Source organism: Dipteris shenzhenensis, chromosome 33, assembly GCF_047967505.1.
Source record: "Dipteris shenzhenensis isolate YYH24624 ecotype China chromosome 33, Dip_SZ_1.0, whole genome shotgun sequence".
Taxonomy (NCBI): Eukaryota; Viridiplantae; Streptophyta; class Polypodiopsida; order Gleicheniales; family Dipteridaceae; genus Dipteris; species Dipteris shenzhenensis.
This window is the reverse complement of record NC_141628.1, coordinates 23,925,218-23,952,079: the sequence shown is the minus strand read 5'-3', so window position 1 is coordinate 23,952,079 and position 26,862 is coordinate 23,925,218. Positions and strand designations below refer to the sequence as shown.

General features: G+C 45.9%; 1 protein-coding gene across 3 annotated transcripts in view; it reads left to right on the top strand.

Annotated features, from left to right (window-relative positions):
- The window catches only part of LOC147879854 (uncharacterized), a 214,690-nt gene that overhangs the window by 168,209 nt on the left and 19,619 nt on the right, over positions 1-26,862 (top strand). For all 3 annotated transcript variants that reach the window (XM_087372036.1, XM_087372037.1, XM_087372035.1), the window contains one exon: positions 1,972-2,260. In XM_087372036.1, coding sequence (XP_087228162.1) covers positions 1,972-2,260 — 289 coding nt within the window. The remainder of the gene's footprint in view (positions 1-1,971; positions 2,261-26,862) is intronic.

The following is a 26,862-nucleotide window of genomic DNA, read 5'->3' as shown; positions in this document are numbered from 1 at the left end:
TGGTTTGATGCTTGATTTGGGGGGACAACAGACAAAGTTGTCGTAGAGTGATGTTGGGCTTGAAACTCATAAGATTTTCAAACAGGGAGTAGTGCTGGACACTACTATTAACCTTGTGCGACCTCATCCTCCTAGCCTCTGGCCAAGGGTCGAAGCTTACACGAGGATACGGATGTACGTCTGAACTGTGAGTCATTGTCTCCCGTGGTGTCTCTTCCATCACCCCTTTCCCTTTTGCCTGGGCAAGACTAGGTCTTTTCCCCATCACCCCTTCTCTGTTGAGTGCGGTTGGGGAAAAAGTGGAAGGACCTACTTGTGCCTCATTCTCCCTGTGCTGTCCGAGGGTTGTCACTTCTGTTGCAAACCTCACAGTTCTGGACTTGCGGGACGGAAACTAAGGTGTGCCACCTTCATCTTCAGAACTTGTTTGAAGATCTCTCGTGACACTCTTTACCACCTTCTGATACCTCAAAGGCATAGAGTGATCACCCGAGGATGAGGCACTTCTAGAGTTAGTGGTTGACCTTAATGGCTGTGTGCCCTTCGAGTTTGTTTCTGAATCACTATCAGGAGCAAGCATGGGTGGTCTATTCGTAGGCATACCGTGTACCTTGGAGGGGAAGAATGACCTTCGTGGGGAAACACTTGTCAAACTGATTGGCGTTGAGGTCTCCGGTGCTGACTCTGAGTCGTCCTTACATTTGTCACCTTTTGTTTGTGACCGTGTCACAGCGCCCGACATTGCGCCAATCAAATGGGGGTTGTCGTTCTCCCCTGCCACTACTACATCAACCGTATTCACTTGGGATGCGGGTTCCACTCTTCCATTGGGACAATCTCTAGTGTAATGGTCGTTTGTGTTGCACTGTGTACAAGAGGGTCCCGCGAATGGCTGTGTACAATCATCTTGGTAGTGGCCATACTCGCCACATCTGTAACACATGATGGGTCTTCAAAAGTTTGTACCTCTGCCTACACCTCTATGTCCACCTCGGAAACCACCCCTTCGACCACGTTGATAAGGGGGTCCATAGCCACCTCCTGACATAGGTGGTTGGTATGGTGCATAGTAAGGCTGACGGTAGAAATAAGGGGCACTAATTGAATTGGGCGCAGGAGCTTGGAGCAAAGGGGGAGTCGGAAGCAATGGAGGCGGCATGACAAGAGGAGGAGCTGCCTCAGATGCTCGTGCAAGAGGGGGAACAAGAGGTACTGGTGCTGGGCTAGAAGTTATGGGTACCGTTCTGTTGACTGTAGCAACTAGAGTTTCCCTCGAGGTATACTCTGGAAGAAGCTTCCTTAATTCTTTGAGGTACCTACACTTAGAGGCATCATGTCCATGGATCTTACAAAATGTACAAAATGAGGTAGAAGTAGGTACCTTACGCTTGGAGGGGCACTCCCAGTAACCATGGTTAGAACCCTTGCATTCTGTGCACCAAAGACCACTTCGAATCTGGGCCTCAAAGGACGATTGGTCATCCACCTTTATTCTATCTTTCAGGCCTTCTTTGATTTCTTCTAACTCCTTGAGTTGCTGCCATGCGGATGATCCCTCCTCTCTTGGGAGTTGGTGGGTCGTAGTCGTTGGATGAGGCAAAACTTAGCTGTGACTGTTCCATCTTGACAGCTTCTTTTAGGAAGTCTTGAAGTGAGGCATGTTCAAGGAGTTTATCAGCCAGCCTTATAGCAATGGTAGGGGGTAATTTTTTCAAAAACCACCCCTTCATGACAACATCATTAGGTGGCACATACATCTTTGCCGCCAAGACCCTCATGCTACTAGCCAGGCCCTAAATGAGTTCTGAGAATGATTGCACATCTCGTATCTGTGATTGTGTCCATATTCATATGCTTGTCTTCATGCCATGCTAATTCCTCCAGTCAAATTGAAAGATAAAATTTTGAACCATATCTACAAAGACTCATCTATGTGATAGCTATTTCAGTAGCTTTTAAAAAAATGTGCAGGCACGTAAATAAAAGCTCAATCCGACAGACAGTATTGGAGTGCTATGTAACCATGTTTTCGGGGAGTAAAGGGAATGTGGAGGCCGCGATTTCCCACCTGCAGCAGCTGACAGCAAAAGAGAATGACAAGGCACCTGTATTAGTTGCAGCTGCAATTGGTTTCTATTTGTTAAAGGAAACTGCTAAGGCACACGCACAGCTGAGAGACCTTGATAGAATTCCTTACAGGTGGGAGGAAGGCAACGAATTCGAACATGCATGGATTATGCTGTCAAACATTCATCTTGAGGTAAAAGGAAGTCCTACATTGTAAACTGCAGTGCATCTTTTACCTCCCTTCCTCTTGTTTATGGTGAAGCATGTTTTATGACTGTCTGCATAGTATCTCACCTTTTGTTGGTGATTCTCACTCATATGTCGGTCAGCTCAGGAGATCGGTTCATAAATATCTTTTCTCTAGATCTGATGGCATACATTGTTAAACTCTTCTATTCTAACTACAGGCAGATCACGGGAGTAGCACCCATATTGTTCCACCCAGCCAACCTTGCTGAAGCGTGAGAGCTCAGAGAGAATCCAAAAATCCATATTCACATAAAAGCCCACTTCTCCTTCTCTCACTAGCTCCAACAAGCCCCATCTCCCTAGATGGATCTAGATGCCACATGCCATCATTATAGGGCCTTACTAATGCATCTTTTCACCCCTCTCTTGGGCTACTTTAATTTCCTTTGCCCCTAGGCACATTTCTTGCATTAGGCCCTTAGCCTTAGATCCACCTAGTTTGGTGCTATCAACCCTCACCTAGGACCTTGACATTAATTCCCTCCCGATCATTTACGGATTCCTAGGTAGCTTCGGATAGAGGCTGACCATGCCATGCAACCAACACCGTGGATATCTTCCAATTTCATATATGCATTGTTCCTCGGTCCAAGATTCTTGTTGGTTTACGCCCATTTGGTGGCGTCGACATACTAATGTGCAGGGACCTATGCCATGCAAGCCCTACAAAGGACAGTTGGATTTTTTTGAGCAGGAGCTCAACATTAGCCATAGCACCTTTTGTTTGGAGAGACAATGTTCTATACTATGAGCTGAGCATGCAAATGCACCAACAAAACAACGATTTCATTGTGCAGCTAAATCGGATCCGCACAGGTTCTCACACTGTTGCCGACATCAACACCTTAAATAAACTGTACTGTCGACATCCAATAATGCCTGAAGAGGTGCCCCACCTCTTCTACACAAATCTATCAAGAGACGCCCATAACAATGTGATCTTTGAAAGGTTGCAAACAAGTGCAGACTACATCAAAGCTATAGATAAAAGGCACAAGACATGCATCAAAACAATTGCAATTCCAATGGATACCAAGGCAACTAGAGGTCTACTTAAACCTGGGATGATAGTTGAAATATGTTATGGAAATCTCGACATTTGCGATGGTATTATGAATGGAGCGGACACTGTATTCAAAGATGCAGAGCTTCAAACAAACACGCCGATAGTTTGGGTGCAAATTTTTAACTCGAACGTGGGAAAACATGCCCAAAAGTTGCACCACTACTTGTACAAGCAACACATCCCAAGAACATGGACTCCAATCTTTCGAATAGCACACGAGTTTCAAATTGGTAAAAACCATTTGAATAGTGCATGCAGATACCAATTTCCAATTCAGCCAGCCGCAGCATGTACAATTCATCGATTGCAAGGCCTTACCATGCCTTCCGTTGCAATCAATCCCTCTGGAATCAAAATGCATAGCCTAACCTACACAACCCTTTCGCGCATTCAAGATCCTACAAACTTGTACCTTTTACATCCCCTCCAAGAAAAGAACATCAAAGTCGACCAGGCAGTCTTGCAAGAGCTTGAACGGCTACGAAACACAAGCCCATGGCAACCATTGCAAGTGGACTTCAGCAATGTTAGTGAAAAAAAATGACATTGCAATCTCTCAACCTCCTCTCAACACAAGATCATTCATTGGCCATAAGCAAGACATTGCCGCATCAAAGAGCATCCTTGCCGCAAGCATTCTATGCTTGCAAGAGATGCACACAAAAAACAAACACTCAACAAAAACATCCAACAACGGCATCAAGTGTTTGGCCACAATTTTCCGAAGCACAACGCATGCAGATGTAGGCATCATCAACATTTACCGATCACCCAAGTCCACAATCGTGAATCTCCTTGTTAGTCTACAAGACTTGCTTCAAGAAATCAACCATACATGTGCAACATATATTGTCGGTGACTTTGACATATGCTACACTAAACCAAACAAAAGTCTCAAACTATTACAACAAAACATGCAAGAATAGAACATGAAACAGCTAATAACAAGCCCCACAACAATTGCCTATTCTCTTTAGAATTAACCACGGCCCACAGTATCGAGGTGATAACTTAGCACACTCTCCTGAAGTTAACGACTTCGAGTGCGAAGGAACTTTGAGAAAAACTTTTTCTCCTTCCTTAAATACTCTTATAGACCGGTTTCTATTTTTAACACATACTTCAGTTGAACTTCCATCTGCCATCCTGACTGTATACGCATAGTCAGATGGGCTAATCTTCAGCCTCTTCACGAGCTTGGAGTTAATTACATTGTGCATTGACGCTGAGTCAAACAACACAATGACATCATGATTGGCCACTTGCCCTTTCATTTTAATTAACTCCGTATCATTAAAGGCTGTATACCCCGTTGCTGCGGGCTTAGATAGGATGTTATCAGGTGCACTCGTTACTAGCTTAGCAACAGACACACATAACAAACAAGGTACTGACCTCTGAGAAGATCCCGCTAGCTGAATCTCCATCTCTTCCGCTCTGGGACTTCCCTCCATTTCCACGTCGCATTCTGAGACTACCATCTCAGCCATCCGACGATCCTTATTCCGTAGACAATTCTTCCACTGATGAGGCTGAAGGCAACCAAAACACAAGCCTTCTCTCCTCGATTTTTCTCTTTGCTCTGGGTTTAAGGGAGACTTCGACCAAGCCCGGGCTGCCATTGGTGTTACTTTCCTCTTCACTTCAATGGTGGTACTTGATCTAGGAGTTTCAGCTGGTTTCGCCTGCTTGGCTTGACCACTCGGCTGAGAACCACTCCCTTTACTAATCCATTTCTTTTTAAACCCTGATTTCTTCTGGTACCCATACTGGGTTCCGACCTGCGCAAACCCACTTGGCTTGCTGCCCTTGGCATCTTCATAGTTCAGGGCTATGGCTATTGCATCATCCAACGTGTTCGCATACTTAGCCGGAACTTCCATTTTAATCCTATCATTCAATCCAAATATGAAATCTTTCACTTGATTGATTGAGGCAGGGGTTCATCAACCTTCATTACGCTCTCTCAAAACTTATCAGTGTATTCTACCATTGACAAATTTCTCTGACGAAGGTTTCTATACTGATCCCAAGCTCGGGATGCTTCGTCAAGAGGTAAGAAGTGTTTCCTGAATTCTCTTTTAAACCCCTCCTAGGTAGTGGATGCTATACCATCTTTTTGTTGTTTAATCCACCACCAATCCGCTGCCTCACTAAACATGTGGGTGGCCTCGCGGATCTTTTTGATATCATTTTTTATTTCATAAATGGCGAACGCCTCGTCCCATTTGTGTAACCAAGTCTCAATGACATCAGAACTACAGTCATTCATCCGACCGGAATACTTTTCCGGCCTGTAATTGGCAATATTAGGTACTTTAGCCTTTCTAGGCTCGACCGTATGGACACTAGACTCCGGTTCCATAAAACTCCGGTTCCATTGGAGCCTTTCCTTTCTCATCTCGAGAAGGTCTGGCAGACATACTGTGTATCACTCTTCTAAGTTCAGACTGCCCTACATTTGCCTGTAACTGTTGTGCTAATAACTGCTGCAAGGCATCCTCAAGTAATGCAATCCTGCCAGATAAGGTGTGAGCTACTGGGTGCGACACCTGCTGGGTCGGCCGGACTCCTGACTCACCAGGGTCCCTCCTGGAAGCCCCTTCTTCTGCTTTCATTTAGGTCAATGGGTGTTTTGTTTTGTTTTGTTTTTGTTTTTTTTATAATAATAAACACCGCTAGAACACTGTATTTACAGACTAACAAAATTCAGGGTACTGGCACTCTGACACAATTCCCTATACTAGGGAATACCTGCAATCCCAGCTTCACACTAACTAGGCATTTGACATAGGCATATATCCAAATCCTGCTTTTCCCTATACTAGGGAAATTCCTGCAAACTAACTCTGACTGAAACACACAGGTACATACACAGGCATAGTAAACTGCAAACTCTGATGTACAGAATAATAAGCTGCACACTAAAAACTGAAATTTTATAATGAAGGAAAATTTGATGCTCCGTGGTCTTGCTCGCTCCTGCCTCTCGATTTGATACCCCTGTGATACCAAATGAAACAGACGGTATACACGCCTTAGCTCCACAAACAAATGATGCGCTCTTCTTTTTTTTTTTTGCCAAGGCGTAGCTCTCTGTTTGGAATTTGTCTTAGCCTACAAGCTGTCTGCGTGACCTTAGAAGGCTATGACTGTGAGTCTGTTGGGAAACAGGTCGAATTCTATTACGGGCCAGCCAGTCACGTAGCCAGAGAGCGGGAGATGTGACGAAACATATTTTCACAGGCTCCCAGATCCTCCATAATCCTGCCTGCGCGTCGCCCATCTGCGAATCTCATCGAAGACCACCCGTAACACGAGCCCCTGTTAAGCCTTCATTCCGTCGTAGACCACGGGCAACAACACCTCGTAATTCATCGATTTGAAGTGACAAAACATATTTTCACAGGCTCCCAGATCCTCCATAATCCTGCCTGCGCGTCGCCCATCTACGAATCTCATCGAAGACCACCCGTAACACGAGCCCCTGTTAAGCCTTCATTCCGTCGTAGACCACAGGCAGCAACACCTCGTAATTTGTCGATCAACCCGTCGCGTGGAGGTCACGAGCAAATATTACGAACAGTCACCTAACACACCGCAAGCTCCTACTAGCCAACGCGGGAGGACCACCGAACAGATATGTCGTTCATCGTCACGCCTGCGCTCGAACCTGCTGTCCGCTCCAAGATTCGTCGATCACGTATCGTCTGATTACCAGATCCCCTCACTCCTTCGCAAGAGCGTAACATACATGGCAGGAGAGTTAGGGTGGTTTGGGCTTACCTAGACATGAGGGAGGCCTCAACATTATTGATATTGACATTGAGTGCAAAGCATTGCTAGATAAGTTAGTGATTAGAGTACTCCTTGGCAATGAACCTTGGAAGGACTTCTTCACTCCCCACAAAGGTTGTGATTGGCTCTTGAGCATGAGGTGGATTTTCACGAATGCACATATTAGACTCCCATCTTCTCTCCTTTTGGTAACAGTTATCAAAGCCTTACAACAGATCAAAGCAGCCCTCACAGAGTTTCTCCCTCAAACTCAGGATGAGGTCCATCATGTGGAATGAGTACTTGTTGGACAACTTAGCTGATACATTTGGTGGTCTATACGGGAGAGGGGACCAGCTTTCACATTGGGCACTAGAGAGTCTTCAGAGAGCTACCTCTCACATCATCATTGATGACTTGTTAGGCAGCTCGTAGAGGTACTTTACAGATTTACACAACTATATCTCTAGACTAGCTTAGGGGGTTAATTGAACAAAGGGTATACGATGAGAGGCATGCCTTTTCTTGGGATTTCTCAAGTCACGCCCCTTAGTTGAGCCATGCTCTTTTATGTTGTTACCTTCTCTCCATACAGACCTGCACTTGCTTCGATGGGCAATTGGTGGGAGATCACAGCAAGCATTTCAATGTGGCATGTATGGAGATCCAGATGCATAGAGGCACTAGATGGCTCTCAGGTCTAGCCCTCTCACACTCTAGCCAGTATTTAGAGTCTAGACACACACTCTCATGACCATCTGGTTGGGTGGTGGCTATGTCAGAAAAGTGCATTATGCAGCAAGGGGCTTTTTTGAGGTGATCATGGCTGATGAAGAGCATAAACAGATTTTATTGGAGCATTCTTCTCTCTTTTATGGACAGCATATGGTTCATGTGTTGCCTTGGTCCCCTACCAGGGATTATCAGTAGGCTTTGATTCGACACCGCTGTCCTGTATGGGTAGAAGTGGTCAACTTTCCCCAATGCTTAGCCTCTCTTCTACCAAAATTTGCAGCTTCTATTGGTAAGGTGGTTTGTCCACCGAAACCAAATGGCAATTCCAACAGATTTTGTGTTTTGTGGAACACTGATAATCCGACTCTAGAATCATATTCTATTACAGTCAACAATGTTTCGATAGGCAGTGCCTTTTATAAGTTGAGATGGGGTTTATTTGTAGGTGCATGCTTTGAATGTGGGAAATTTGGGCACCTTGCTTCCCAATGCCCTTCACGTGCTCCCAAAATGCCATTGGAGGCTGAATCTCTCCCACTTCAGAATAAGAATTCTAATGCCTCTTCTGTGATGAAGAATAAGGATATTAGACATCTTTTTGTTGAAAAAAAAAAAGGCAAGACGCAGGTTGCATCGAATGATAATACTCCTCTTTCTGTGCCCTTTACTTCTCAACCACAGGTGAGAGAAAAAACTTTGACTGAAGCATGGCAAATTCCTAGAAAAGTTCTCTCGCCTAGGAGACCCTTGCCTTCCAGGACTTGGAATGGTGCATCTTCCAAGGGAAAAACTCATGAAGAGAATTCTGGAATTGGTATTACTTGGGCTGCAGTGATGACTGCAAATCATACTCTATTTCCAGAAGAGGAAGTTGCTGCCCTCTTGGCTTCTCCTCAAGCTGATTCTTCCTCTCAAGGGAGAGGCCCAGATATTGAGGTGAAATGCAATCATAGACAGCTTTTTAATTGCTGTACATACTTGTCTTATATCTGTAAATATGCTTGATCATATCAAATGTGTTACTCTTAATTTACATCGTATGTGTGATGGTAGAAAATGGAAATATGTGTGGATTTATCTCAACAAATTACAGCCAGACGTAGTCGCATTACAGGAGCATAACCAACACATGTTTGCGGGTCAGATTGGACACTTTGCTGGTTATGACATTTTTTATGCTGGGGAACACTCTTTCTCAGGGGTGGCGTTCTTGGTGAAGCATGATCTTTAGCCGCTTGTGGCCCTCAATGATCATCAAGGTAGATGGATTATCATACAATGCTCTCGACAGAAAGCTTTTCTTGATAAAGGTTGCTCCTCAAAGCAATTTTTTAAAAGCTTGCATTACAAGCGACAGGCAGCAAATACTTGCCGGATACGGATGCCTCATGGTGCCTGGTCTTCATCTCACTCAGAGCTTGCTGCTGCTTGTGTGAAACTCTTTTCCTTTAATTTTGGGCATTTGGATCCTCCTCCTCAGATTGTGTTTGCACGGCAACTTCTTTTACAGCATGTCCATCCTATTATTTCTGCTGCACAGGATTTGGAACTGGAAAGCCCCTTCATAGAACGTGAATTGTCTGATGCAGTTAAATCCTATGGTAGATGGAAATCTCCAGGATGGGATGGTCTCATTGTTGAATTTTTCTTGGCTTTTTGGGATCTTCTGAAATCTACTCTGTTACGCATGGTTAATTCAGCTTGGGAAAATCAGCACATGCCAATGTCATGGAAAAAAGGACTTATGAAGCTCCTTCTAAGAAGAAATTATGTGATTCACTCTCTGATTGGAGACCAATCACGCTTATGCTGGTCATTTACAAAATCATAGCCAAATTGCTTGCAGATCGTATCAAAGGTTATTTGTAGAGGGTTGCATCCTTCTCAATATGGGTCTATCCCTCGTAGGCATATCACAGACAATATTGCAAATGCTTATGTTGGGATGGAATATGCAAAATACATGCAGCAGGATGTTCTACTCTTGCAGGTGGATATTGCAAAAGCTTTTGATACAATTCAATGGGAATTTATATCGCAAACCATGGGAACTTTGGGGTTTGGAATAAAAATGCAGCAAATTATCTATTGGCTCTATGAGGACAGCAAAGATGCATGTATTCTCTCTGGAGACATTTCTAAAGAATGGACTCTTTTTTGTTCCGTCCGTCAGGGATGTCCCCTTAGTGCTTTGTTGTATGCCATTGCTACGCATCCTATGTTGCAATATATAGACCATCTAGTGGATACATGATTCCTTCATGGCTTGGAAATGGCAGAAAATCGCAGCATGGTTGCTCAAGCCTACGCTGATGATTCCTTTTTTACCCCAAAGAATACTCAGAGTGATCTTTCCGCTTTGATGCAAGCTCTTTCGCTCTATGGTTTGGCAGTTGGTCTTCATGTGAATTTTCAAAAGTCTAAGCTGCTCCCCTTGCATTCTAAAGACTGTGGCATGGTCTCTTATGGCTAGGGGAAATAATTCCACCCACTCAGATTGTTCGTCATCTTGGTTACCCTTTGGGTTGGGGGATCACCCGTCGTCAGCAGATTGATTGGGTACTTGTCAAGCTCAGAAAAAAGATTGAATATTGGAAACTAGCAAACTGGCCATTGCATGTTCAATGCAGTCCCTATATTCAATTCTATTTGCCTCTGATCATGTTCACTACAGCGGATCTTGTTTCTTTCATGTCTGTAATCATGGAAATCTTTTGGCGATCCAAGCATGGCCGAAAAAGTCTAAGACTGCTTTCAATGCATCGACTATGTTCACCAAAAATGCATGGAGGTCTTAATATCATTGATATCTAGGTGCACATCCTTACTCACAAAGGGAAAATGCTGCTGCAATTTATGCAAGGTGATCATTATGATTCGCTCTCTGTTATAGCAAATCAATACTTCTACCTTTGGTCATTGGCAACCCACTCAGTGGGATTTCTTACTTGGTTGCTTTGATGGTACATTGCATGGTTGCCCTTTGGTCTTCAGCTTGCTTCTTGATTGGAAGCACATCCTTTCTCACTTGGAATGGCATGGCCGCGATTCTCTGATAGGAAATTCCTTGAGGGCTGAAAGCATTCAGTGGTCAAAAGCTTTTCACCCTCCGCTGGCCTTATAGGAACCTAGATGTTCCTATTTTATTACTTTCAAAGGAATTACTTCTGTTGCGTATGTCATCCATAATGATGGAACTATTTTACCTTTTTCTCTCGTAGCCACACGGTATGGCTTGGGATCTTCTCATTATCGTCCGCTATGGCAAAAAATTACTTATATACTTTTACCTTTTGTCCCAATTCCTCCTTTGGAACTTCAGGATAGGCTGGAGGATTGGATTTTGACTTCCCGAGAGTCCTTTCGTCCTTTGAGGCTATCTTAGATTACAGTGCCTGCATTATATAAAGTCCTTTTGCCTCAGCCTTGGGTTTCAGATAAGACGGCGAATGCATCGGCCAACTACATGGCGGAGAAAGAGACTAAGGAAACTTTGGGCATATAAAGTTCCTCTTCGGCAACAGGTCCCTTTTTTTAGAGTTCTTTTGGGGGCTTTTCCATTTGGCCAACTACTGGCACGTAGACACATTGCTCCTGCTGTATGTCACAGATGTTTGGTTTCTCAATAGACTGTGCTTCATTTGTTCTGGTTTTGCCTGATTTTCTTCGACAGCTGAGATTCCCGCGACTTCTGCTTTTGGGAAATTCTTCTAGCTCCTTTTTTTTTTAAAAAATAAATAAGAGTGATATATTCCATTCAAAACAAATCATACAAAAGGTGGGAGAGAAAGTACTCTATCCCTAGCCTCAACAATGTGGCAAAAAAGCCATGGAGGTGGTCTAAAATGCCACGACATCCCAAAAGGGGTCAAGTGAAAAAATAAAGAGCAGTCCCATGTCCTCATGAAGGATATAAGTCTCCCACACGAGCTGCCAAAGAGGTGCCTGTACACCGCTCCCACTGACTCCTAAGAGTGAAAATAATCTCTGCCCAAATGGAAGCGAGAGTGTCAGCCTCCGTGCATAAATGGTCCCCAAGTACAAAAGAACATCGCGAACACCATATCCGCCATAGGGTAATGCTGGAAATCACCTCCCAAGCTGACCCTACAGCTGAAAAAGGCATGGAATCCTGTGCTGGTATCGATACCAAAAGTAAATCTTGCAGCTCCATGATGCTGGCCTCCATGGGACCCCGTCTCTGGCGTCGCTGCATGAAGAAACCAAGGTCTCCTGGCTCTGCCTCAAAGAGAGTAAAGGCTCCAGATCCTCTCCCCCAAAGAGCAGCGCCCCACGTCATCAGAAAGGACTCAGAAGTAACATATGAGAACAACCTGAAGATACGTGTCCATACCACTCTAGAGCTGGTACAACTCCAAAAACAATGCTTGCTAGATTCCTCTGCAATCTGACAACGCATACACAAGGAGGGTCTACCCATCTGCTGGAGCCAAGTACCCACAGGTATACCCCTATGTATACTGAGCCAAAGAAAGTAGGAGACTTTCCTGGCTCTACTGATGCCCCAAAAGTGAGTCCAGTAGCTCCGCAAGAGCTCTGCAGTAAGTCCCTGTGCGTGCCAATGCTAGGAGGCAGATGGAATGTGATGAGAGTCTCTCCGCTGAAGCCTGTAACCTACCCTCGTCGAGTACTGGAAGAAAGAAAGAGGACGATCACCTGTCACCGGAGCAGGCCATGCCCACTCACCTGGGTCCCAGTCAAGCTCCGCAAGAGGACGACCCTGAAAGATCCAAAGTCTCCATCTAATATCCTCTGCAAGGGTCAACCTGGAAGGATTTGTGACCCATTCCTTACCCAGGCAACCAATGAGTGGGATACAATCTGTGAGAGGAGTCCGTCGATCCATGGGCTGAGTGGGATACAATCTGTGAGAGGAGTCCGTCTCAAAATAAATAAACGGTGCCGGTCCTAAGCGAACTCCACTAAAACAACCTGACCAAGTAGAAATAGGATCAACATAGGCTGGATCTGTAAGTACATCCGTCCACTCCTGAGGAATAGCTCTCATGATCAGTAATCTGGTGGCAGCAATCTGTCCAAGTGGCCCATGTCTATCTTTGATCACCTCCTCTGACATCTCCACACCTTCCCTGAACCAATCTCCGACTGTCACAACCCCCTGAGCATGCCATCTGGCCAAGGGAGTCCTGAGTTCTGTACCAAGGGAAGATCCTTGGTACCGAACTAGGGGGTTATGGTAAAGTGGCTGTCGGGCAATTTCTTCTCTGGAGGAGGGAACTGCTCTGATGAGGTGCTGTCTAAAGTGATCCCATATCTGAACAAGCCTTTTCACAAGTGGTGAGGAAGGCTGAGAATGCTGGTCCGTCAGGAAGATCCAACTGACTCTACCTATTCACTGACCTGCCGTTTTGGGGGTGCACTGGTGAATCCCATGCAGTAGGAACTGCTTCCACCGCTGATCTCCTGGCGTCAAACCTCTAACAAGAAGTTTGACTAAAAGGGCTCTGCTCTGCATCTCCGGATCAAGAATCCCAAGTCCTCCCTACGAGAAAGGTAAAGTGATAGTATCCCATGAAACTCTGGCCCTAGTGTCCTCAGAACCATCACCACCACTCCACAGAAAGTTCTGAAGCAATCTCCTCACCTGACGAATAGAGTCAGCTTGAAAGCACCAACATGACGCAACATACCACATAGTCGCTAGTAGAACCTGGTTGAGTGTACTAGTGCTCTTCCGGCCAAAGAGAGTCTAGCCGTACTCCAGTAGGCTAGCTTTCTTCAGATACTCTCAAGAACTGGGGCAAACTGTTGCGTCGGGGACACCTCAATGCCAATCTGGAAGCCAAGATATCTCGTGGAGGTGCCTCTGGGTATCCATACAAAGCCTCTGTCTCCTCCCCATGTTGGGGTATCCTGCTGAGCTTCAGTCCAGATGCCTTTTGATTTGTTCCAATTGACAAGTCCCCCAGAGGCTTTGCAGAATTTGTCAATTGCATCTGCAGCAGTAGCAAGACTATATGCATCTCCTCTGACTGTCAGTGCCATATCATCAGCAAACTCAGTGTCCAGAAGCTCCTGCTCCTGTCAGATAGGCAGATGAAGGCCCAAAGTGCCATGACTGGTAGCTTGCGTAAAGTATCCCATAGCCTCCGCTACGAAAAGGAAAAGGTAACGTGCAAGCGGGCATCCCTGTCGTACCGATCTGGATAGCTAAAAAGCCGGTCCTCTGCCTCCACAGACCACCATCCTACTAGAAGAGTGAGAGTAAAGTGAGGAGACCCATAAAATCCATCTGTCACTAAAGCCTAGCCTCCTCATAGTGCCCTCCAAGAAACCCCAGTCCACCCTGTCATAGGCCTTCTCAAAATCGAGAAGGAGAACTGCAATCTCCTGCTAACTCTCCTTCGCCCAGTGAGTGGCCTCCCAAAAAGTGAAGATATTATCCAAGATACTCCTATCTTGGACAAATCGTGTCTGAGTAGCTCTGATGATATTTGGCAGCATAGGCTTTAAACGAAGGGCCAAGGTCTTCGCTAGGATCTTGTAGGATGTCCCTAAAAGTGTAATGGGTCTCCAATTATGTAGGATTGTCTTGTCTCCCCCTTTCGGGATGAGACAAATCATACCTGTGCATAATGCCTCACCCAAAGATCCTGTATCGAGAGCCTCTAAAAAGGCCGAAAGTAGATGAGGTCCAATCGTATCCCAGAGAGCTGTAAAAAGAAGTGGCGACAGACCATCCTCCCCTGGGCATCTGTCTCTGGGCAGCTCATGTAACGCATTTGTGATCTCCAGGAGTGATAGCGGGCTATCCAAAACCTGACTCATCCTGTCTGAGACCATCTGGGGGACATGACTCCAAATCTCATCTCTGGCTCTGATCATCTCCTCGGTGACTGGATCAGCGGTGTAAAGAGTGGAATAGAAATCAGAAGTGATCTCAACAAGACGATGAGGATCTGCCTGAAGAGTCCCGGCCTCATCCACAAGTCTACGAAGACTGTCCGAAGAGTCTCTCTAACCCACTGAGCATCTATCCCCCTTCTGGATCCAGAAGGTCTGCTGGGAGTAAAAGCTGAACTGGGCCCTCCTGCCCTGAATCTCCTCTAGTCTCTCCTGAGCCTCTGAAAGCTGCCCTCTGATGAAAAGAGAATGAGGAAAGCTCTGAATCAATCTCTGAAGTCTGGATACCTCCACTCTTGCGTTCCGATCTCTGATTTTGAGCTTTTCCTTCTCCTCTTTTGCCCTCAACTGGCAAGCCATGCTGACTCTGGCCAAAGCCTCCTCTACCCACATCAACCAGCCCTGATCCTCAGGAGTGTCCTCTGTCAACCAAACCTCTCTCAACCGTTCCACGAACTCTGTGTCCTGAAAAACAAAGTCCAGAACTCTCACAAAGCATGTGCTCTCCAATCGAGAGGTAGGAAGAATCTGTAATAGGACTGGAGCATGGTCAGATAAAACATAACCCGGGCGGATCCCAATCTATCCTCCTCTGGCCTGGCCCCAATGGCCAATATAAAACCTGTCCATCCTAGCCAAAGAGAGAGAGCCATGGAAACCCCAAGACCAAGAGAACTGGAGACTATCAGCCAAGTGACGAAAGTCGTCCAATCGAGCTGCATCATGAAGTCCAGCATGCTAAACAAAACTATCCCACTCCACTCTCTCCCTATCAGAAAGTCTACCCTCTGTCTGGCCCAACTTGTCTTCAGAGAATTCAACCATGTTGAAATCTCCTCTAACAATCCAGGTGTCTGCCTGAGGAAGGGACTCTCTGAGCTGTCTCCAAAATGCACGTCTGCGGGCTGGATCCATGGGAGCGTACACATTGAGAACACCAACTGCTGTGCTGTCAATCTGAAGAATAACATAGCATGCCCTGCTCTCCACTAGTGTACCCTCTTGGGTGATCTCCGGGGCCCACCTGGCTGAAACTGAAATGCAGACTCCTCCCCTCGTACCATCCGCTGGGCTCCAATATGTCCGACTCTGTCCTCTGAGTAAGGATCTACATCTGTCAATCCTGTCCTGGGAGAGCTAATGCTCCTGGATAAGCACAATGTTTGAAGGGGACCCTGAGGAAATAAAACGAAGGGAGTCCCTAAGCAACTGCAATCTAGGAATTCCCGATCTACGACCATCTGCATCTGAAATAAATCTGCGGCCGTTCAGTTCTCTCACATTCCAAGAAATTATGGACAGCCTAGACATCGGCGGATGGAAGTGAGGGGGTGCCAGTGGCAGCGGCACAAATGACTCTCTCTGACGGCGCAATCCAAAGTCGGTCTCTGATCAAGCTCCAAATCTGCCCCAACTCATGTAAAATGGCTCCATCCAAGGGAATAATACTCTGCCGCGAACTGAGGAGCTTAAAGTCAAACAAACCAGCACTCCTGGGCAAATCAAGGTCTCCGTGAACCTTAAAGAACAGAAACAGAAAGGCCCTGCCACCGAAGCCAGGTTGAAGAGTCCTAGGGCAAGAGTGAATCTGCGAGCCGACAATACGCTGAACCGATGAAAACTGAGTCATACTCAAAAGCTGTCTATCGATCTCACTATCAAGTAGCTCAGCTGACCAGCTTTCGCTCCCCCGAGAACGAAAGCTGCCTGCGGAGAAACGAAGAATGTGCCCCTCTCTAGATAGAGTAACAGATCCCAAGTACTCCTCTACCTCCTCTGACCGTCGACAAAATACCGAGAGAAGTTCCAATCTAGTGAGGGAGTCTGTGGAAACCCCTCGAGCCAAATAGGACCAAAACTCCACGGGCAGATCTCTGTCAACCATCCTGGGGTTAGGTCTAGGAGTCAGAAGAGCTGAAAAAGGGGGGTTGAGCCGTCCTAACTCTATATCTGGAATAGGTAAGAGGGAGAGGAAGAATCTGCGACAAGGTGCATGTACGCATGGGTGACTGAAAATCTCGCTCAATCTTCTCTGCTAGGATCTCCCAACCCTCACGCCTGTCTGGGTACTGAGTGACATCTATGACCGCACTCACAAAAGATCTGGATAAACCAGGAGTGAAAAACTGCGAGGACGAGGCTGTAGTGAGAGGGGTGTCTGAGAGGACGCTCCGCATAGCATCAAAGGAAGGTACTGCGCGACAAGGAAGAGAAAGAGGTCTCGAGGGAACCTCATACAGGCGCGTGGGATCCTGGGGCAGACTCTGACTCTGACCTGTGTCGTGAAATACCTCTCTCTCACTGGACTGCTGTGAAGAGGCATCTATCACGATGTCCGTAGCCTGAGCAGTCTCCTGCTGGATAACTGTCTCAGAAACCAAAATATGAACCTCCGGGGTAGAAGTGTCAAGAGTCATCAAATCCTGAACTATTGTCTCCTGCACAGTGTAAGGCCCTGCCTGCGGATGGTCCTCTGCATCTCCCCTTTCCGGGGTCTCCTGCACGTAAATCTCAACTCCCTGAGCTACTATCTCCTGTACAGTGTCAAGGCCTGTCTGCGGATGGTGCTCTGTATCTCCCCTTTCCGGGGTCTCCTGCACTTGTGTCTCAACTCTCTGCCAAGTGTGAGCTCGTACCTGGGGCTGCTCGTACTGTTGACTCTCCCTCTGTCTCCGTCTCCTCCGAGCTCTCCGTGAAAGCTGTTTCGCTGGAGGCACCTCCAAGTCCTCTGAGTTCAATGGAGGCCCCCCCAAAGAGGTCTCCTCTTGCTCTGCTGAAAGAGTCGAAGCAGGCTCAGAGACCCCTGGAGGCTGCTCGTACTGCTGACTCTCCCTCTGTCTCCGTCTCCTCCGAGCTCTCCGTGAAATCTGAGGCATCTCCAAGTCCTCTGAGTTCACAAGAGATCCCCCCAGAGGAATCTCTCCTCGCTCTACTGGATGAGTCGAAGCAGGCTCAGAGACCCCTGGAGGCTGAGCTGTAGGTTTTGGGTCACTCAGAGGATGAGATGTATCCGGAGTCTCTGATCGATGCCGATGACTGGGGCAATCCCTAATAAAGTGACCTCTCTTTCGACAGAAAAGACACTGATCAGGAAGACCCTCGTACAAAACCCTCTACTGCATCTGGACCCCATCTCCAGTAGAGTACGAAATCCAAGTAGGCAAAGGTCGAGGAGGGGGGAAATTTGAAATGAGTCTAACCCTCGTAACACCTGTACCAATAAGTGACTGAGCATAAGGTCTAGCACCTGAAGGGATGACTGTACCTGCCACACTAGCCATATGCTCCACAGCTCTGCGACAAGAGCTGACCTCATGAGGAAGTCCAGGGAAAAGAATCCAAAAGGAGACCTGACGCTGTCCAGGGGAAGTAGAACTGAAGTGCTTCCGCCAAGGCCACAAATGGATGACTCTGCTCTGAAATTGAATCGGTGAGCTCATAAGTACTCTTTGAGCCTACTCTCTGCAGACTGAAGGCCAAAAGAAAAGTACCCTCTGCCAAGCAATCGAAAAACCGTACCCGCTGTCCTGAGGGGAGGAGCTACCCCTGCTGAAAATACCCACCAAGAAGTCGCAACCAACCACAAGTAAATCCCCAAAAGAAACCTACAAAGCTCCGATCTTCAGCTTGCGTGGGATGCAAACCGATCGCTCAATGCTGAAACAGACAACTCCGCCAATGCCTGGAAACAGCCAGGATCTCAGCTCCCCAGAACACGAGTCGAACAGTCTCAGAGAGAGCCCTGAAACTGCCCAACCTGAAGCAAGGGAGGGGGGGCGGGCAAACAGCAATGGAGAGAACCTGAAAGGCGGGCAGCAGGCTGAAGGGGGGGCGCGAAAAAACCCCCCCCCTAGTTGAAGGGGGGACGCTGCCTAGAATGCATGCGCAGCCAAGGCAGCAGGCGACCTGGGCAGGGCGCTGCCAAAAGGCCTGCTCAGTCGAGGCAGCAGGGCGCAGGGCAAGGGGCGCAGAGCGCAAGGTCGCAGGGCAACAGGGTGCCGAGGCAGCAGGGCGCAGGGCGTAGGACGCAGGGCCTAGGCGTAGGGCAGCAGGCCGCAAGGGCACAAGGCACAGGGCGTACGGGCGCAAAGTAGCAGGGCGCAAGGGCGCAAGGCGCAGGGCCAAAGGGCGCAGGGCACAGGGCACGGCCGAGGCAGCAGGGCACGAGGCAACAGGGCGCGAGGCACGAGGCAGCAGGGCGTGAGGCAGCTAGAGAGCGGGGGATGGGTGATGGCGATAGTTGATGGCGGGCAGTAGCAGGCGGGGAGCTCCTCTCTCGTTGATTTTTTTTTTCTTCTTCTTCTTCTTCTTCTTCTAGCTCTTTGGTTTTCATCTGCGCACTCAAGAGTTTGATCTTTTCTTTGTTTGGGTTCGTTATTGGGCACTTTGGACTTTGTGGATAAACATGAATTGTAAAGTCTTTGGCGATCCAATATTTTCTTTATTTGCTTTCTTCAAGTGTTCTCTGCAGCAATCTTTTTCTGACTGCTTGCAGACTCGCTACATCAATCATGATGTATATTTAGCATATACAGAAATTTTCAGCTGATGTAATTTCTAGCTCCTCGCTTGAGGTGGCTTTTCTTGTAATATAAACAATCATGGCTTTCACTAAAAAAAAGTATGTGTGTGTGTCTCCTTGTGGGGAGTTTTATTGGGGATTTCTTGTGTCTTCTTGTGGGGAGTTTTATTGGGATTTCTTCCATCCGGGCAACTTTTTGCCAAGCAGGAATATTGCTCCGACTGTTTGTCACATATGTTTGGCTCCACGGGAGTCTTTGCCTCATCTCCTTTGGCATTGCTCCCATACTCATGATTTTTTAAGCTTCCTTGGGCAGCGTTTGCGAGCTTGCTTTCGCTCTTTGGGATACACCCACCTAGACAAGATTTTGATCTGTTTTTTGTTTGGGTTCACTACTGGGTACTCTACAGTTACAGCCATGACACCCTCTTCATATGCACAAAATTACCAACAAGAAGGCTCAAAATGACCCATCCTTGGGCAACAGGATCAGATCTTTTATCTGCAGCAGGCAGTGAGAGAGCTACAATTGGAACTGGCAGAAGTAAAGGCTCGACTTCACATTCTGGAAGGGCCTGGTAAGCAGGCAGTAATTGATGAGGCTGTAAAATCTTGTAAGGATTCCCCCCCTACCCCGCAGCTAGTCTCTACAGTGAAAGATCTTGTTCACACTGAAGTACAAACTGCTAAGAAGGAAGTGATTGTGGAAGTGGACACCAAAGCATGTAAATCAGATATTCAAGCAAAGATTAAAGAACACGAAGCTAGATGTGATAATGCGCTGAAGTTTAGAATAGGGGGGCTCCCAGAAGATTGGTACAAAGAGGAGGACACATATAGTGAAATATTGATAAAGATCAAAGCAAGCTTGCCCAACATTGAATGGGTGGATGATGATGAGCAGGATCCAGCTTCTATTTTGCACTAGAAAGGTCATGCAATCCTTACACTAAAGTCAAAAGATATGCGGATTAAGCTTCTTCGACAATCTTACAAGTTGAAGGGCACCAAAGTATGGATAGCAGAGGAGCTTACACAAGCTCAACTTAAGATAAGGCAACTGAATTAGCTAAAGTCAGGGCTGCCAGAAAGGATGGAAAATGGGCAGTTTACCGTGAAGGCATAGCACTAATCAGAGAGTTCAAATCAAAACCAAAAGACTCTCAGTCTTAAGCTTATGTATGGCTATTTACTCTTCTAGACTATCATGTAGGTATTCTAAATAATGTGGGTGGCCTTTTGCACTCCTTAGGAGCTGCCATGTGCCCTCCCTAAAGCGGATGTACTGGAGGGTTTCTTGCTGTCCCATAGACCTTTTGGTCTCCGGTGGATGTTAATAGACTTTCTTTCTTTCTTTCTTTTTTGGACTCTATAGAAGGATAGAAATCATAGAGTCTTCGTTAATCCTACTCTTTTACTTTTTTCTTTCTTCCGGCACTCTCTGCAGCAATATTTCTATTATTGCTTGCAAACTAAGTACATAGATCCTGATGTGTATCTATCTTATACTGAGATCTTCTCGTGATGTATTTTTCCACATCACGTTTTGGGATAGTGATTCTGTAATATAAAGTAACAAAATTTTCACACAAAAAAAGTGTGTGTGTGTGTGTGTTGGGATAGCGACCTTGTAATATAAAGCATTCAAAGTTTTCACCCAAAAAATAAAAAAATGTGTGTGTGTGTGTCAGTGTTACAAGAAACGTTTCTAGAAACACGTTTCTAGAAATGTTTCGAGATTTTGACAAGTATTTCGTCTAGAAACGTGTAAATTTAGTGTATTTTATATAAATGATAAAAATAGTATATTTTTTATAAATTATATTTCAAAAAAACTTCCACGTTTTGCACGTTTCTTAGAAACGTTTCTTCATGTTTCTACTGCCCGAAACACGTTTTCTGGTTACATTGGTGTGTGTGTGTGTGTGTGTGTGTGTGTGTGATCATGGTCACAGCTTGCTTGTGTTTGTGTACATCACTTCTCTCAGCAGTTTGGTTATGCAGATCTTCCCTCGCAGCAGGTTTTGTCTGCAAGAAATTTACTTTTCCAGCATGTTTCTCCTATTATCTCCACTACTCAAGCTTTGGAATTGGAGAAACCTTTTACTGAAAGGGAATTGTCAGATGCAATCAAATCCTGTAGTAGATGGAAATCTCCAGGATGGGATGGTCTTATAGTTGAGTTTTTTAAAGAATATTGGCCTGTTTTGAAGCATACTTTGCTGCATATGGTGAATTCTGCTTGGCAAAATCAGAAAATGCCAGACACATGGAAGAGAACTCCTTCCAAAAAAGCAAATCTGTGAATCTTTGGCTGATTGGAGACCTATCACGCTTATGCCACTCATTTACAAATTTACTACCAAAATGATTTTGATCGAATAAAAGGCTATTTGCATGATGGGTTGCATCCTGCGCAATATGGTTTTGTTCCTCGTAGGCATATCATAGACAACATTGCTAATGCCTATGTTGGAATAGAATATGCCAAATATATGCAGGAGGATGTTTTGCTATTGCAAGTTGATATTGCCAAAGCTTTTGATACTATTCAGTGGGACTTTATTTCACAAACGATGCAAGCCTTGGATTTGGTACAAAAATGCAGCAAGTTATCAATTGGCTATATCAAGATAGTAAAGTTGCCTGCATACTTTCAGGGGATATTTCTACAACCTGGACTCTTGGTTGTTCTGTTCGGCAAGGCTGTCCCCTCAGTGCTTTACTATTTGCCATAGCCACTCATCCAATGCTTCAATATATAGACCACCTTTTGGACACTGGGATGTTGCATGGATTGGAAATTCCTCGCAGCCGTAGCATGATCGCTCAAGCATATGCTGATGATTCTTTCTTTACCCCGCAAAATACTCAAAGGGAACTCTCTTTGATTATGCAGGTCCTTTCCACATATGGCTTAGCTGCTGGTTTTCATGTGAATTTTCAGAAATCCAAGCTATTGCTGTTGCATGCTAAAGACTGGCATAGTCTTTTATGGCCTGGGGAAATTGTTCACCTTCTCAATTGATTTGACTCTTGGCTATCCTCTAGGTTGGGGACTCACTCGTTCTCAACAAACTGATTGGGTGCTCACAAAGCTGAGGAAAAAACTTGAATATTGGAAGCTTGCAACTTGGCCATTACATGTTTGTTTGCGAATAACGCAATCCATTTTGATAGCATACATACAATTCTATCTGCCCCTCATCATGTTTACTAAGGCAGATCTGGTTTCCTTAAGGCAGATCTGGTTTCCTTTATGTCTGCTATCATGGAGATTTTCTGGCGTTCAAAAAATTGCAAGAAAAGTTTCAGATTACTCTCTGTGCATCGTCTTTGTTCTCCAAAGATGCACGGGGGTTTGAACATCCTCAATATTCAAATGCATATAATTGCTCACAGGGGAAAAATGATGTTGCAGTTTATGCAAGGGGATCAGCCTTGGGCTTACATGATCCGCTCTCTTTTGTTGCATATTGATACTTCTGCCTTTGGGCATTGGCAGCGTACACAGTGGGATTTTCTATTTGGCTCTATTCAAGGCAAGATCAGAGGTTGCCCTTTTGTCTCTCATTTGCTTCTTGATTGGAAGCATATCTTATCCCACTTGGAATGGAATGGTAGGGATTCTTTGTTGGAAAATTCCTTGAGGATTGAGAATATGTATTGGTCCAAAGTATTTCACCCTCCTTTGGCTATACAAGAACCCAGGCGTTCTTATTTTATATCTTTCAAAGGTATTGCTTCTGTGGCGGATGTACTTCAAGATGATGGCACTCTTTTATCTTTTTCTACGGCTGCTAGCAAGTATGGCTTATCGTCCTTTATGGCACAAAATTTCAGAAAGGCTTCAACCTTTCTTGCCGATACCTCGTTTGGAACTTCAGGATAGGATTGGACTCTTCATTCTTCCTCTTCTTCAACCCGTCCTTTGAAGCTGTCACATATCACAGTGCCTTCTTTGTATAAAGTGTTGTTACCTCTGTCTTGGGTTTCTGACAGAGCCAATTCTGTTTGGCATATGGATCGCCCATCAAAGTGGTGGAGAAAGCGGCTGCATCTCCTTTGGCATTATAAAGTCCCTCTTCAGCAACAACTTTTCCTCTGGCGAGTCCTACTTGGCATTTTTCCATCTGGGCAGTTACTCGCGCATGGACATATTTCCCCGGCTGTTTGCCATAGATGTCTACATTCTGCTGAATCAGTGCCTCACATTTTTTGGCACTGTCCACATACTTGTGATTTCCTCGCTCTCATTTCTCAGGGGCTTCAAGCGAGATTTCCTACTGTTTCTTTTGGCAGGTTCTTCTGGTTATTTGGTTTTCATCCCGCTAGACAGGGTTTTGATTTATTTTTTGTTTGGGTGCGCCACTAGGCACTTTGGGCTCTATGGATGAATAGAAATCATAGAGTCTTTGGTGATCCTACTTTTTCATCTTTTGTTTTTTTCAAAAGATCTCTATGGCAATTGTTTTATGATTGCTTTCAGACTCATTTGATTGATCATGATGTATATATGGCTTATATTGAGATTTTTGGTTGAGTAGTAGTTACTCCGCTTTTGGAGTAACTATGAATGTAATTATTTCACAGCAATAAAATATTTCTTCTCACAAAAAAGAAAGTGTGTGTGTGTGTGTGGTGGAGAGAGGAAGGAGCAATGGCGAGCTCAACCTCTCCCTCATCCGTCCCTGTACCTGCCCGCAGCCTGCTGTTGCTCCGCCTTCTTCCGTACCTTCTTCGTCAGCCCCCGTACATCCTCCGCCTGCTTCTGTAGCAGGCCTGCTGCTGCCCATACCTTCTGCGCAGCAGCCTTTGCACAGGCCACTCCCAGCCGTACCTTCTTTGCCCGTCCCCTCGGCGCTCCCCTCTATTCTTGCCCCTTCCTTTGCCTTTGCGTAGGCCGTACCTATTGTACAGTCGTCCGTACAGCCTCCCCCCTTCGTACAATTTTCTTCATCCGTACCTGCTCCCATGTCTGTACAGCCGGGTTCGGTACAATCTCTTCCTGATGTCTCTTCCTCCCCTCTTTCTACTGCTCCGACAGATGGCTCTTTTGTTTTCTCTGCCTCAGCTCCCCCTTCTGCCTCTGCTCCTCCTGTGCGTCTTCTTTCGGTGGAAGTGTGGTGCTTTGCCTCCCTCCACTTTGGTTAAATCGGCAAAACTGGATATTGAGGATGGTCCTTCGTCTTCCCTCCAGCTGGACCTTCTTCGCCAGATGTGTTTCGCTTCCGTTACAGATGTTCCTTCATCGGGTTCACCGCTTGTTTGTTCTTTGGATTCTGTCCTTCTGGTTTCCGGTCTTCGACAGGCTCAGCAGTTTGGGGTCTGTCTCTACTTTATGGGCAGGGTTTTATCTGTAGCTCAACTTCATCGTTGGGCTGAAGTTGCAGTGGGTCAGGATTGCCTTTCCTCCTTTCTTTTTCTGGGAAAAGGTTTTTATTATGCTCACTGCTCTTTGACTATGTGGTGGAGCGACTTGTCAGTTGTGCTTGTAATCATGGGGCTGGTTTCTTTGCTTATGTGATGCCCTGGGATCCGCTTTTTGATCCATCTACCTCTCCTCTAACTCACTGTCCGGTCTGGATTACCCTCAAAGCATTGCCTCTGCCTCTTCTTTAGCATCTTCCTACTCTTGCAGCTTTTTTAGGGAGGCCTCTACATATTCCGAGACAGGAGTTTTTGCGGGCTACTCGGGACGTTCGCCTTTGTATTTTATGGGATATGATGCAACCCGTGCCCTCTACTCAGGATCTTGATTTGGGATTTGCTCATCCGATGCGCATCAGGTTGCATTTTGCCTCTTTTCCTATAGCATGTTATCGGTGCAGGCAGGTTGGTCATTTTGCACGTGCTTGCCCTTCAGCTTCCATGACCACTCCTTCTGTTCCTTCTTCAACTGTAAACTTTACTCTTCCTTCTCCTCCGGTTTTAGCTAAGGCTTTACTGGATAAGCCTTCTTTTACTACTCCGAAGCATTACTGGAGAAAGATAGAAAAATCACAGGTTAATCTTCCTCTTGTTAAAGAAGTTCAGGATCTGACTCCCGTCGTTGAGCATCATCAGCCTCCTTCTCCTCTAGATATGGATGTGCCCCTTGCAGAGGGGATCATATAGGATGCTGCACATGCTCTCTCTCAGGTTGATCCTCAAAGTGAAGCTGAAATGCTGAGTCCTGCTTTATCAGATGCAACTCTTTCGTCGGAGGATACAGATGTTGATCTATCTCCTTTGCCTGTGATGCCTGTGCCAGAGTCCCCTTCTGTGCGGGATACAGAGTACCTTTTCTACTGGAATCTTTTCATCCCATGTTACAACAGGTTTTTGACCCTGTGATTCAAAAAATTTGGGTACCAGCCTATATCAAGAAGAATCACAAGGGCAAAAAACAACTGGTTTTTATTGATGGTGTGGTTTCATCACTGCATCAGTTTTTATAGAGCAATAATTTGAAGCTGGAGGATGTTGTGTTCAATCCTCCTCCAGCTTGATATGTAACTTTTTACTTGGCTAGATACAAGCCTATGGATGAGTCGAGCTGTAGCCCCAAACAGTTATGTGCAGTCATCTTGGTAGTTGCCATGCTGCTGGAGCTTAGCCTGATCAGTCAGTTTGGGTCCCTCCCTAATCTCCACGAGGTAGCTCATTGTTTGACAAGCGCTACTATCACTCTAGTGGTCTGTGTCCTCCAGTCAAATAGAAGGGAGGAGATATCTGCGGTCGTCATGTGAGAGTCAACCCGAGGTCGGGTCTGCCATGTTGTGCTCTTTGGGTCTCTACTATGTCTCATCCCTACCCTTGGCTTGGGTCATCCGGATGAAGCACATGGAAGCCTGCATAGGATTGGGGGGTAAGAGAGCACACCATGTGGGCATGAGGCATGCCACATGGGGAGATCTTGATGGATTTGTTGGATTGTTGGGGAGTTGACCCCGCCTCTGAGCCTGGAAGACGTTGGATGGACAAAAGTAGTAGAGCCTAACTCGCCTTCACAGCCACCCTCATCCACGTTTAAAACACCCGAACAACGCAATCACAAGGCAAAAGGCATTCATTCAACATTCTTCTCTCTATAGTCCTCCTGATACAACTCACACTTGGATACATTTTCTCCAGAACCAGACAACCTCAAACAAAAACCCAGTGGACCACACAGCCCATCACAAGCTCCTACTGATGACTGGGCTTAAGCTCACAAAGCATTCGGATTCATACTGCATCCAATCCCACAACTCACCGAGCAATCACCCACAAAGTGACCACAGTCATAAATCTTTTATATCTCCTCAAAGATCATCAACAAGCACTAATAATGATGCAGCCCGCCATTCCTTGCTCATCTCTACCTTCAAGTTAAAATAGCTACCTCGGCTATTCTCTTGCTCACTCTATGCCCACCTCATGCAATGAAATCTCTTTGTAGCTTCTCTATTCACGGTGTACACTAGTCACCCATGATTCTTCAGCTCACACAGAAGAGGTCGCAACCAAACAAACTAGTAGCATCCTAGTGAAGGCAACAGTCGACCTCACCCTCAACCTTAGAGCTCGCCATAACATC